We start from the raw sequence: 13725 nt of genomic DNA, 5'->3' as shown, positions 1-13725 counted from the left end.
AAGGCATTTCTTGCAATTGATTCCTTTAGAGTTATTTTTGATGTCATTTCTAATATACTACATTCTACCACCACTTCGGAAACAAATGGCGCAAAAGAAACTCTCCCAGCATTTTTTTTTTGCGCTATTTTTAATAAAATGTACAAAAGTGTACTGTCATTGCTATTGATATAATATAATCATAATCTAGTCCCAGGCTGTTCGATCACTAAGATATTCAGCAGCGGTGTAATAGGATTTACGAACAATTTGTAATAAAACATTTAAATTTATTTATAGATAATGCCTGAATAGTGGCTGGGACTTATTGTAAAAGTGTATACATTTACCCTTAAAGTAAAAAGTATAGCTATATCGAACATAAATGGTTTACGCAGATTTAATCGTTTTATATCATTCTTATAATACATTAAAAACACTGTCAGGCAGTCTTATAAATAAGTGATAATATAAGCCTTCTCGTATTTTCGCAACATAATTTTATTTTATAAAGAAGCATTCTTGTCTTACAAACAGGGGTCAAATATTTCTAAAATAGCACTGAAATTTCAGCTATCATCCTTTAGTCGTGGTTAGTGAGAAGAAGCCAAAAATATCCCTAAACGTTCCTCGAAATTACCATTAATTTTGTCATGAGAATATATTATAATGATGATAGATAATAAGTTTAATTTTTATTACACCCAGTCGACCATTAGTTCTGTTGTGACTATTTTTTTATGGTGTAATAATGGCTCTCTAAAACTTTCATGTATTTGTTAAATTTGCAATAATGTCTTTAATATATCTGGCCACGAATAAGGCTTTACTCACGCATGTTCTAGAGATTTTTTTAATTAACTCAGCATGTCGTTAAGAGCAGGCCATAACTGTTAGATTGACCCCAATTTTTTCTTCAAGAGGTTGAGATTTACGATAGGCGAGGGCCAGTCTTTAGCTGTTATAAAGTTTGAAATGTCGACTTCCAGCCAAGCTTGGGGTTCGTGCTTTATGACCAGTTTACTGAAAAGTCCAAGATACTTTTTTTAAAGCGTATCTATTATTGCTAGAAGGCTTTATAACTAGATCTAGTCAGTCGCTTGATACAACTTTGGCTTGAAATTTAACTATTTTTTCACGAAAGATTCCTTGATAAGATACTCCTCACCAAACCATGACTGTCGCATGATGATGACCACGTTGCACTTTTCCGACCATTTGTGAAACTTCATTGGAGCTATGATCATACACTTTGTAATTTTGCTTATTACAGTGCTCAATACTCATAGTTTTGCTAATCTTTTCACGAGTGAAATTGATATTTCTGTACTTTTCACCCACTTATCGGGATAGCGAGCATTTTGAATAATACTAAAGGGTCAATTAAGGGCATGTCATATACAAACACCAAGCTTAAGATCTTATTACGATAAACGACCATATATTTATTTATTATTTCTTACAGCTAAGAAAGTGTAAAGAATATTTAAAAAAATAAACAGCATAATAATACGCCAATTTAGAGAAGTTTTTATTTTAATTTATAGTTTAAGATAAAAAGGAAAATACTTCATAAAAATTAAGAAAAACTTACAAGAAAAAACTACATAGAGAAGAAGAAGTCGTATCCATATTGAATAATTGAAATGATGAGTAGGTTGTGTGGTGTGAGTGAATGTGAGTGTTTGTGACATACGAGTGTTACCTAGGTTTTGATGACTTAAAAATAACTGAAGGCACTATACCTACTTAATAATCGTACATAAAACCTAACCTTATATTCTGTTAATTAAGGTCACACGGCACTGAGATTAAATGCCTAATAACCATATCTCTATGCTATCGCATAGTATACCAAATTGGACATACATACATAAAACAAATAGCTTAATATATATACACAAATATACGGAACATGATCCTCCATGGTTCCTCAAATGAAAACTCATAATATTCCAGCTTATATTAGTCAAATAGCTCCCTGGCCAAATCTCAGAATATTGATTTATATATATTTGTGTGCCTGTAAAGTTTAATTTGTTAATTGCCCCAATAAATAAATAAATATAAACATCAATCATTCCACATATGTAAAAATTGTTTGAATATATATTTAAACGAAGTATAAGGTGTACTGTACTAGATAATGGTATATCTTAAATCGGCTGAGATTTTAACGCGACAATTTTGAATATTTACTGAGTGAGATCTTAAGAAATAAGAACAGAAGCTTAAGAAAAAGGAAAATTACAAAACGCTTTATCATCGCAGAGAAATTACTTACGTAGTATGAAATTTCGCGTTATATTATGCAGCCTAGGTATGTATTTAAATAGAAGCACAATCACAGACGCCACAATGCACAACTTAGTTCCGTTGAACTATTAACGACGCTGTCATTTATTTATTTATTTATTTTCATGTAATCTACAGCGTCACAATTTATATACAATATAATTACATTATTAAGTATAAAAAAAAGGCCAAAAACTGATTACAGTATATAGGTATTAAACAAAAGAAGTAACATTTTATGATTTAAACAAGCCAGAATAAGCTAACAAAATATTTACAATTACTATAATAAGCTACTTAGAAAATAAGCTTTACAAAATAAGGTTACAGGAGTGTGTGTGCGTGTATGTAAGGTTGTGTGTAGTGTATTTGAGGGTGTATGTAGTGTGTGTTTGGATAATCATTGCAGTCGATGTATATTTCTTATTTCTTTTTTTAGCTGTACTTTGGACAAGCAAAACATATCTAAATTAAAATAAGCTTTATTGTAGGTGAGAGCCAGACGTTGCAGAACAGAGTTTTGTGTGTAATTGGTGTTAGCTTTTGGTACAGCCAGAAAGTGCGTGTGACGAGTTCTAAATGATGGGACGTTCAATGAAAAACTCGCTAATAAGGAGGGACAATCAATTTTACCATTTAGGATTGCTTGCAATAGCAACATATCGTTTAGCTTTCTTCGATTCTCTAAAGTGTCAATTTCGTAGTGCTTACAAGCTTCTTCATAGCATGAAAAGTTTTTAAATTGCTTGAACGCTAGATACTTTAGGAATTGCTTTTGTATGGATTCAATCCTTTGTTTGTGTATGATATAGTAAGGTGACCAGATGTTACTTGCATACTCAACTGCACTGCGAACATAACTGAAGTACAGACTTTTTATGCACTCTATGTTGCTGAAATTACTAGTTGCGCGTTTGATGAATCCCAGCTGTTTATATGCTTTATCTGCTACGATATTAACCTGGTCGTTCATAGAAAGCTTAGTATCAATTTTGACTCCCAAGTCTCTAACTGAGCTCACTTTAGATATTGATCCGCCGTTTATCTTGTAATCGAAAAGTATTGGTTTTACTTTACGTGTCAATGTTATGTAGTGGCATTTTTTAACGTTAACGACAATCCTATTATTACTATAATATTCAGACAAAGCATTCAGGTCTGTTTGCAACTTGTAACAGTCATCAATATCACGTATTTTGAGGAAGATTTTTTTGTCGTCTGCAAACATTAAATGTTGGCTGTGAGTAAAGCAACTTCCTATATCGAATAAATAGGCATTATACAAAAGCGGGCCAAGGATAGAGCCTTGTGGCACACCTGATGGTATTGACACGAAGTCGCTTCTGGCGCTACCCGTCACAACAGCCTGCATACGATTCGTGATATATGAGGTGAACCATCTGTGCAGATTCCCACAAATTCCGAGTGCATTTAACTTCTGTAGTAATATTATGTGATCCACACGGTCAAATGCTTTTTCAAAGTCTGTGTAGATCACATCTACCTGATACCTCTCATCCATGCACTTTAAAACGTAATCGGTGAATACCGCCAAGTTAGTCACGGTGGAACGATCCTTCATAAAACCATGTTGTTCGAAGGGGATAGACCTAGCAATTGTTGGGGTAATCCGCTTGCAGATAACCGTCTCAAATAGTTTGCTTATCCCATTGAGGATTGATATTGGCCGGTAGTTCTCAATTTTAGTTTTTGATCCACTTTTATGAATGGGAACTATTAAAGCTTCTTTCCATTTATCTGGGAAGGCGCAGAAAACGTTAAGGGACAGATTAAAGATTATGGAAAGGGGCTTAGCCAAGGAAGAAGCACATTTATGTAGAAAAATTGAGGGAATGCCATCACTACCGGCTCCCTTATTTGTATCCAACGACTTTAGCAATTTGAGAGTTTCATCTTCTCGAATAATAATATTGCATATCGTTTCGTTGTGTGAAATGTTTGTGAAACTTGGCGCATCGTTTGAATTTGCTGGTTTTACCAATACGCTTTCAAAGTATTTACTAAAGCCATAGCATACTGTTATTTCATCGGAATATGTAGATTGTCCCAACGTGAGTTTTACAGGATACCCATTGTTATTGTTTTTGAGTGATTTTATATAGGAGTAAACGACTTTAGGATCTTTACGAATATAATCTTGCATGCACTCTGTATAATCTGTAAAGCACTTCTTTTGAATATTTTTTTGCCTTCACCTGAGTATCACAAATTCATCATAGTCGCGAGGATTGTTAGTTTCCTTCCAATTTCTATGTTTTTTAAGCTTTTCCTTTACTATGTGAATCAGAGATTTAGAGTACCATACAGGGAATTTAGATTTAGACTTAACTTTAACTGGGATATAGTTGTCTATAGATTCTTTTAAGCAAGCGTAAAAAATATCGGTAATGTCGTTAATTGAATCCGCTGATAGAATTTCGCCCCACTTAATTGAGGACAAAGTTTAAAGAGGCGTTAAAGTTAGAAAATGAGCCGGGGTTAATGCCAACGGCTCAGAAGGGTCTGAACCTTAGTTCAACTGTACTTGTACTTATACAGACAGATGCCTGGTATTCAGCACCGCCTAGATCTGCGTTAAGAGGGTATTCATTTCTTCTACAGTAAGTAGCTGAAGACCAACTACCTTTTGCAAATGCATTTTTACACTCCGAATATTACCCTCCCATCAAATAAATCCACATCCTCCCACAAAAAATATATACCACCAAAGTTTGGAGATACAGGCGGATTAAGTTTCCACTCAATCGCATTGCCTGAAAGCTCTGATGTTAGCTTATTATAATATTCTTGTGATGACGCTAATTTATATATTTCATCCAAGTATGAATTGGCGCCAATAAAATTAGTACTGCAATCACTATAAACGAATTAAATGGGACCTCCTCGTGCTATTAAATGTTTAAAAGAATTTAAAAATGATTCTGTACTTAAGTCGCTCGACAATTCTATATGCACCGCTTTAGTGACGAGGCACACAAAAAGGCAAATGTAGGCCTTCTGACTACGAACACCACGCTTACGATAAGGAATAACGCGTAAGGGACTCGCATAGTCGACTCCGGCGTGAAAGAATGCCTTAGCTTCTTATACTCTGGCTGCAGGCAAATCTGCCATTGCAGTAAATTCATTTTTAGGTTTAAATTTAAAACAAATATTACATAATTGTACTCGTTTACGAACAATATTTCGAGCACACAAAATCCGGATACAACTCGTCCCACGACATCACCCCAAGTAATAACATTTAATCAAGTGTGACGCTACGTGCCACAGAAATTCAACCTTGAATCAAATTGATTTGATTTATGATAAAAATTCAAAATGGTTTGAGTAACGAAATGTCGATTTACAAAATAATTATATCTAGGTGAGAATAGTAGGTATATACAAAATTTATGTAGTAGGAAGTCTAGTAATATTGTAGAATGATGGTTGTAAATTATTTTTTTAAAAAGCCTCGCCTCCCCGAGATACAAAATCGTGGGGTTAGTATCCAAGGCGAAGTAAGGATGTGGTGGTTGTTTAGTTAGGTAATAAAAAAGTTTAAGCTCATATCAACCATGTCATGTTACAAGAGAAAACTGTGAGTTTCAGTTATATTTTTGATTGAAAATATTTTTTAATTGCCCATGATTATTAAGAATTATTTTTAAATTATTTTCTTTAATTAATTTGAAACAGTAGGTCATTACCTACCTTATATATTATTAACTTACGGTTGCTTGGAAATATTGCTAACTTTAAGCTTATCATATAACTCTAATGTTGACTGAGAGAATATAAAACAACAATATTTGTTGATAAAATATTATAATTTAAGTAAAAAGCGGCAAAAATCTGCACCAGAACCTCCATAGTACAGCTAAACATAGCATGAAACGCAGATTATTTCAAAAGGAAACCTACATTTACATAAACAATAATTTAGAATCATATGCCTGCTGCTACGCTTGCTATGTGGATTGCAAGTTTACTCATGCTCGGAATAAAAACTTTTTCAGTCATAAAAGTATACGAGTTCATCCCAATACGGCGTCGACTTCCAATCTTGGTACAGCGCGTCCCGGCATAACCCTGAAAATTACTTTTTCCCTCATTCACTAAATTGAATTAAAATGTGAAGCAAACGTATAAGGAAAACGGTTTATGTTCATTTTTGCCAGTTTCCTATTAAAATGGGTATGGTTTTGGTAGTTCTTTCCTTTATTTGCATCATTATTTGCAAAAAAATACCGACGTCAATCCTACATAATATATTATTAAAATTTTAAACAAGACAACTTACTAGTACTAAGAAATTAAAAGCTAAATTTTCTATATAATATCCTCATTTACTACGTAAAGCAGTGCATATAATACCTACAGTAATGTAGGTAATGTTAATACGAAATATATTTCTCTCAGGCAGTACCTAAAAACCACCAGGCCCCAACTTCTAAATGTTGAGAATAATTTATTTAATATTGTCTAGCTATCTTGTTTTAAAGTATGTTATTATTACATGTCAGAACTACAGGGTTCGTAAAACACCAGTACCTATTTATTACGCAAATTATTTATTACACGTCACCGCAGTCAGGAATTTCGACCACGACCACCAGATACGATATGAAATTGCTGCTTGTCCTTCTCTTCCATTTAAAAAAATCCGATTCTTATCCTAGCTACTTAGAGAGCCTCTTTAGGTGTTTATTTATTTAGTAGCACGGAATACAAGTCTATAGGCCAGTCAATCAATGTATCACGTGAGTAGTGCTAGTGCCAAGTTTTTGAACTCACTTTTATTTGTCAAGTGAAAGATAATGGAATTTGTTATTTATTTTATATTGTTATTTTTAATAATCTCTATTTAGATTTTAGATAATAATGAGACATATTTAAAATAAAATTACTGATAACTGCAATCCACGCCCACAAACGTGGATTTCAGTTTGAAACTCTTAAATCTTTGATCTCCGGACTGAAAAAGAGCATGGATGGAGGTGACTACTAACCATCAGATAGCCCGCATGCTTTGTTTTACCACATATTTTTATGATAACTTTATTGTGAATAATTATCCTAATAAAACAAACGTGCGCTCTGTAAAAACTAAAATCATGCAAATGTACCACCATTTGCATGATTTCAGTTTGAAACTCATAACCGTATATGCTTGATTAGTGAATTTATGTGTGCTCTGATCTCCGCACTGAAAAAGACCATGGATGGAGGTGACAAATTAACATCAGATAGTCCACATGTTTGTTTTGCCACATATTTTTCTGAAAACTTTATTGTATTGGTCAAGTGGTACACGGTGGCGAAAGCAGGTTCAGTGGCTCAGCTACGCGAGAACAAACAGAGATATACACGCATCTCATTCGCCGATCGACAGCGCTTGAGACGCGAACAAGTCGTGACCAGTCAGTAACAACCCAAGCTGCAAGGTTTTTGTGTGGAACGAGATTTTTAGTTTTGCAATAAAAAAAATCACTTTCAAGTTAAGAAATCTCTAGTGCCATCTTCATTTTCGTCTCACATTTTACTAAGGCTTTCTTTTCACTGGGTTATATGCTCCAATAAGGTTGTTTTAGCGTGTAGTTCACCCTCGAATAACGCATGTTTTTTTTTCTTCTCAATTATTTGTTAAAAATAGTTTACAGTTTACAGTGGCTCTATTTATGAAAGTACATATTGGATCGGTCCACTGTGTACCTACCTACTTACCTATTAAGTTGCTTTATTAAAATAGTGGAACGAAATTAAATACATTAAATATGTTTTATTATGTTTGTCTATTAATTATATCTTTTAAAAATAGCTTGAACGATTGTTAGAGGTATAATTACGAAAGTTATAATTTAAAAAGATGTAGGTAATCAGCACTAGGGGCACTGCAATAGGTAGTAAGATTATAAGAAGGTCGTAGGTGTTCAAATATTATTACTTGTGGAACTGCTTGTAGATGCTGAAGTTTGCGTTTAACTTTTCAGTATGCCTCACCCTGAAAAGCCCCGGTCTATCGTTATACAGAAGAAAACATGAGACAAGCCATAAAAAATACAAAGCGGTATGAGTGTTCGAAAAACGTCAAAATTGTTCAACATTCCTTTCACAACTATCCTTATAGTTACTACGCTACTACTTAAAATCAAAAACGAATGAAACGATTGAATCAATGCGTTTGGTCCCGAATTACGAAGTTACAAAAGTGTTTAATGATGAACAAGAACAAAGTCTGAAACTATACTAAAAGCATTGTTCCTCATTATTTTATGGTGTGACCGCAAAATATAGTTGAAGAGTGGCTTTCCAAATAGCAGACATAAACAAGTTAAAAATGCCTGCTAGCTGGATAAAAAACCAAATAGCTGGAAAGGAATGGTTGAGGAGTTTCAGGCGTAGGCCCAAAGACCTCAGCCTGCAGAAACCAGAGCCTTGCAGTCTTGCTTGAGCCACCTCTTTCAACAGAACTAATTTTGAAAGCTTTTATAAAAACTTGGAGAATTTATTGGGACAGAACCCATTGTTCAAGGATGGAACTCGTATTTTCAACCTCGACGAAACATCGACCACGACAGTCCAAAAACCTCAACGTATCAAGGCTCCAAAAGACGAAACTATATGCTGCATCATAAGTGCAAGTGGATTAGCGTTACACCAGTAATGGTATTTCCACGCAAAAAAGTAAAAAAATTCATGGTCAGAAGAACACCTCCTGGCACTTTGGGTCTATCTGCGTCAAGTGGATGGATAAACACTGAAATTTTCCCGGAAGTCATGAAGCATTTCATTTAGTTCTCAAATTCATCGACTGAGGATCCAAGTATATTGATTATGGACAATCGTGAGTCTCATTTATCGTAAGAGGCTTTAAATTTTGCGAAAGATGCAGGTGTTAATGAGCTTACTCTCTCCACCCACACACATCAGCAAAATTACAACCCCTCGATGTCGAAATATATGGGCCTTTTAAGACCTACTACAACGCAGCGATCGACTCGTGGGAAAACCCATATCTATTTATGAAATTGGTGAAGCCGTCGGTGTTGCGTTCTTGAAAGTTATGACATCAGTGAACATCCATCAATGCATTTAAGAAGTATGGTTTTTTCCCATTCGATCACCACATATTCAGTGATGACGACTTCATTCAGTTCAGTGACGGATCGCCCTTACCCAGATAATCAAACACAAGAGTCACTAAGTCACCCTACGATGCCCGGCCCATCCTGTCCTAGAAACCTGCACCAAACAGATCGAACTGATTCTGATGAAACAGACTGTTTGGAGGAAGATATGAACAGATTTGGCCAAATAAATTAGCCAACCCAAATAGCTGCTGCCCGACTGGATAAAAATTTACCGTCAACCCTGCCAGACTTAGTCTCACTTGATCAGTATTTAGCTTCTGTATTGCCCCAGCAACTAAGTTCCAGAGCTGATACCTCGCAATTATCGACAGTCTTTCTGCATTCTTCACTTCCAACGCCACAGCCAACAGAAAGCAATATCAGTCCACTGTATATCTATAGACTGATCTATAGATAGAAATGTGAAATTTCTGTCTCCATTTGAATTCAGAAATTAAATTAAGGCTGGACCCAGAAAATCGATTCTAAAACCTAGAAAATTAGCATGATTAAGCATGATTGCTACCGAAACACCGGAGAAAAAAGAAATTGAACTAGCCAAAGTGTCTAAGAAAAAAAGAATGCCAGGGAAAAGAAAATAGTGAAGAAGGTGCTAGTAAGTGACTCAGACGAAGAAAATTCAGAAAGAAATGTTCAATATCAAGAATCAGATGACGACAACGAGTGGTCAGATGAAGACATGGAAAAAGAAACGGTTAGTTTAACTGAAAATGACCTCAAAGAGCCTCCAATGGAAGGTAAATTTGTGCTAGTCAAGTTTGCAATGAAAAGGCAAAAAAGATATTTTATTCCCAAAGTCTTAGAAGAAAGAAATGAGAACTTGGAATACTTCACAACAAATTTAATATGCCCACGGTTCCGGATCTATCAAGTGTCAAAGACCATGACATTAATTACATATTGCCAAAACCCACTTTGGGCCGCAGCACAACACGACAACAGTCTTACTACTACTTCCTACTTCCTACCTACTACTTCCCAACGGACATGTCCCAGTTGAATGTGCATTAAAGTTTTATGTTAGTAAGCTGTCTCGCTTACCTAAGGGGTTTTGTCACAGCTATACCTATATTCATTTAAGTTTTCAAATTCAGGTCAATAATTTGTGTTCCCTCTATTTTGTTTGGTAGTTCATTTTGTTCTAGAATGAATCTGTTTTGTATCTTTGTTTAAAGAATATTTTTTGTTAGTGTCGACTAAGGTCGTCAATTGTTTTACCTTTAACCACCTGACCCTTCTAATTATTATTATTATTATGATACTGAAAAACAGAAGTATTGCTATACTTGGCAGATACTGAGACAAGTATAGTTTGCGAGCGATAAATACAAAACAATCAAATGCTATTTATTCTCTGGAGTTCCTACATTACTGTTGTTATTATATGCATTGCTTTACGTAGTAAATGAGGATATTATATAGAAAATTTAGCTTTTAATTTCTTAGTACTAGTAAGTTGTCTTGTTTAAAATTTTAATAATATATTATGTAGGATTGACGTCGGTATTTTTTTGCAAATAATGATGCAAATAAAGGAAAGAACTACCAAAACCATACCCATTTTAATAGGAAACTGGCAAAAATGAACATAAACCGTTTTCCTTATACGTTTGCTTCACATTTTAATTCAATTTAGTGAATGAGGGAAAAAGTAATTTTCAGGGTTATGCCGGGACGCGCTGTACCAAGATTGGAAGTCGACGCCGTATTGGGATGAACTCGTATACTTTTATGACTGAAAAAGTTTTTATTCCGAGCATGAGTAAACTTGCAATCCACATAGCAAGCGTAGCAGCAGGCATATGATTCTAAATTATTGTTTATGTAAATGTAGGTTTCCTTTTGAAATAATCTGCGTTTCATGCTATGTTTAGCTGTACTATGGAGGTTCTGGTGCAGATTTTTGCCGCTTTTTACTTAAATTATAATATTTTATCAACAAATATTGTTGTTTTATATTCTCTCAGTCAACATTAGAGTTATATGATAAGCTTAAAGTTAGCAATATTTCCAAGCAACCAGTTAAAAATATATAACAAAACATGTGTCAAATTAATGAAGTACAGAAAATAATTTACAATTAATTTCTCAATCTCTAATCATGGGCAATTCTTCAACAACATTTGGTCACTCAAAACATTTTGAATTTTTATCATAAGAAGTTGAATGTTGTACTTACCTCGTAAACAAATAAATATAAATACTATAAATTGGTATTTTTTGAATTTGAATTTCCGGTTGAATTACCGTGGCAGTTAGCGTCACGCTTGATTAAATACTATTACTTGGGGTGGAGTCATGGGACGAGTCATATTCTTCCCTAAGATAATATCTGCGAGGGGATCGATGGCCTGTCCACGCGTCATGTTCGTGAGCGAGCGTTTTTGGGAATACTAGTCGGTCGGTTCGTCACCTTGAGGCATTAGATGTTAAGTCTCATTTGCCCAGTAATGTAACTAGCTACGGCGCCCTTCAGACTGAAACACAGTAATGTTTACACATTTATGCTTCACGGCATAAATGGGCGCCATTGTGGTACCCATAATCTAGCCGGCTTCCTGTGCAAAGGAGCCTCCCACTGGTAAAACACACAGATACAGAAATATAGATACAAAAAGATACAGAAAGATATAAAAGGAAAGCGAATCTATTTTAACTGTAACAAATTTTGATTGACAAGTCGTAAGCAGTCAGCCACGCTTGAAATTAGCTTCTTAGTATTTTAAATATTTAACCAGGTATAGTTACCTAGTGGTAAAGCTAAAGCACACATTGACAAATCAAAATTGGTGTCACGCTTAATTGGGCTGTCAGGTTGTCTACACGCTACTATATTCCAAGTCTATGATTTACTATTAGGAACGTCACGTGTGTGAGATCAATCATCTTAAATGATTTCATAATCAGAGGTTGCCTCGCTCTTATACATGCAAACAAGACGAATTTACGAAGATGGCCACCACGAGGCAAATGCGATGGAATGAGATTCCAGCCGCAATAGAATATAGACTCCGATAAAAGGGACGCCTGAAAAAACGAGTCAGTAAAAAACAGTTTCTTTTGCATCTTAATTTTTTTTTAGTTAAACTTGAAAAAATAAGCTTTAAGTAGATATTATTAAAATTGAACAATGTATATAATTAATATACACTGTAATGTAGCTGTAAATGTTGATTTAAAAGAGTGGCAATGAGTTACTTGCCACTTCTTCTCAATAAAGCTCAACCTTCTCCAAAGTGGTGGCAAATTAAAAAAAAATCTTTTGACATTCATAAATGTCATATCTTTGACCCACATGAATAAACTGATTTTAATTTAATTTTAATAAATTCTAATGATTCCACTGTACACAAATTAAAAAGTCTGTGTATCTGTGTAGTACCATGTGCTACCACTATGAATTAATATAATATATCTTAATCCTCGTAGCATTTTCGTGATGCGAAATGTCTGTCGAAATGATAAGGCGCTACCTCCACGAACGAGTGTATCGTGGCGAGTACGGCACTTTATTATCAGTTAGTATCCAGAAGACGACGTTTATCACACCGTATCGATATGATTCGCCGCGGAAACAACACGAGAATACGACGACTTCATTTTACAATTGTAAAAAACTAGCGCGCGATAATGACTCGCATTCAACCCCTCGTCTTATTATATCGCTGCGTTAATATCGCCTTGTGGAGGCATATCCTACGAGTTTCTTGCGCCGTTTCTTCTCTCTCAGAGCGCCATTTGTTTCCGAAGCGGTGGTAGTGTTAGTGAAGATATCAAAAAGAATTCTAAAGGAATCAATTTTGAGAAAATGAATGCCTATTATGCCTTTCAAGAGAGTGCATAGAAATACATGCCACGACAATAATATCGCTCGCTCGTGTAGGTGGCACCTAAGTGATATATTCTGTAGTATTTTAGTTTCTTGATTTATGAATCAAAATTTTGTTAATTGTATTATAAGAAAATACCTGATATGTGATTTCACCCGCGTTGCAGAGAAACAGTCCTAATAAGAATAATAATGCTGCTACAAAGAAAATTATCTTCAACTATGCCACTAAAGTAAGGCCTTCTGTAAGCTAATAAAGCTAATAATTACAAATAACTACATTAAAACATTGGCAGCTGTAGTACTTTCCTAAAACTGCATTCCGTTGAACGTGTTGTGCTACCGCGTAAAATAAATTTTATTCATAAAATATTGTGTTATGTATAAGAAAATAGGCACATGGTATTGCATACTTTTTTATAGATGTATTAAATATCAATATCATCACGTAGTTCGAGAGGGATT

The 13725-nt window shown here is 34.7% G+C and overlaps 1 protein-coding gene across 1 annotated transcript in view; it reads right to left on the bottom strand.

Annotated features, from left to right (window-relative positions):
• Positions 1–12260: 12260 nt before the first annotated feature.
• Positions 12261–13725, bottom strand: part of LOC126967314 (uncharacterized) — an 82669-nt gene continuing 81204 nt past the window's right edge. Inside the window, exons 5-6 of the mRNA XM_050811777.1 lie at positions 13400–13455; positions 12261–12458 (exon numbers count right to left, since the gene is read on the bottom strand). Of these exons, the coding sequence (XP_050667734.1) occupies positions 12261–12458; positions 13400–13455 (254 nt within the window). The remainder of the gene's footprint in view (positions 12459–13399; positions 13456–13725) is intronic.

Source organism: Leptidea sinapis, chromosome 12 (assembly GCF_905404315.1).
Source record: "Leptidea sinapis chromosome 12, ilLepSina1.1, whole genome shotgun sequence".
In the NCBI taxonomy this organism is placed as follows: Eukaryota; Metazoa; Arthropoda; class Insecta; order Lepidoptera; family Pieridae; genus Leptidea; species Leptidea sinapis.
The sequence above is the reverse complement of the archived record's forward strand: the minus strand, read 5'-3'. Positions and strand labels throughout refer to the sequence as shown.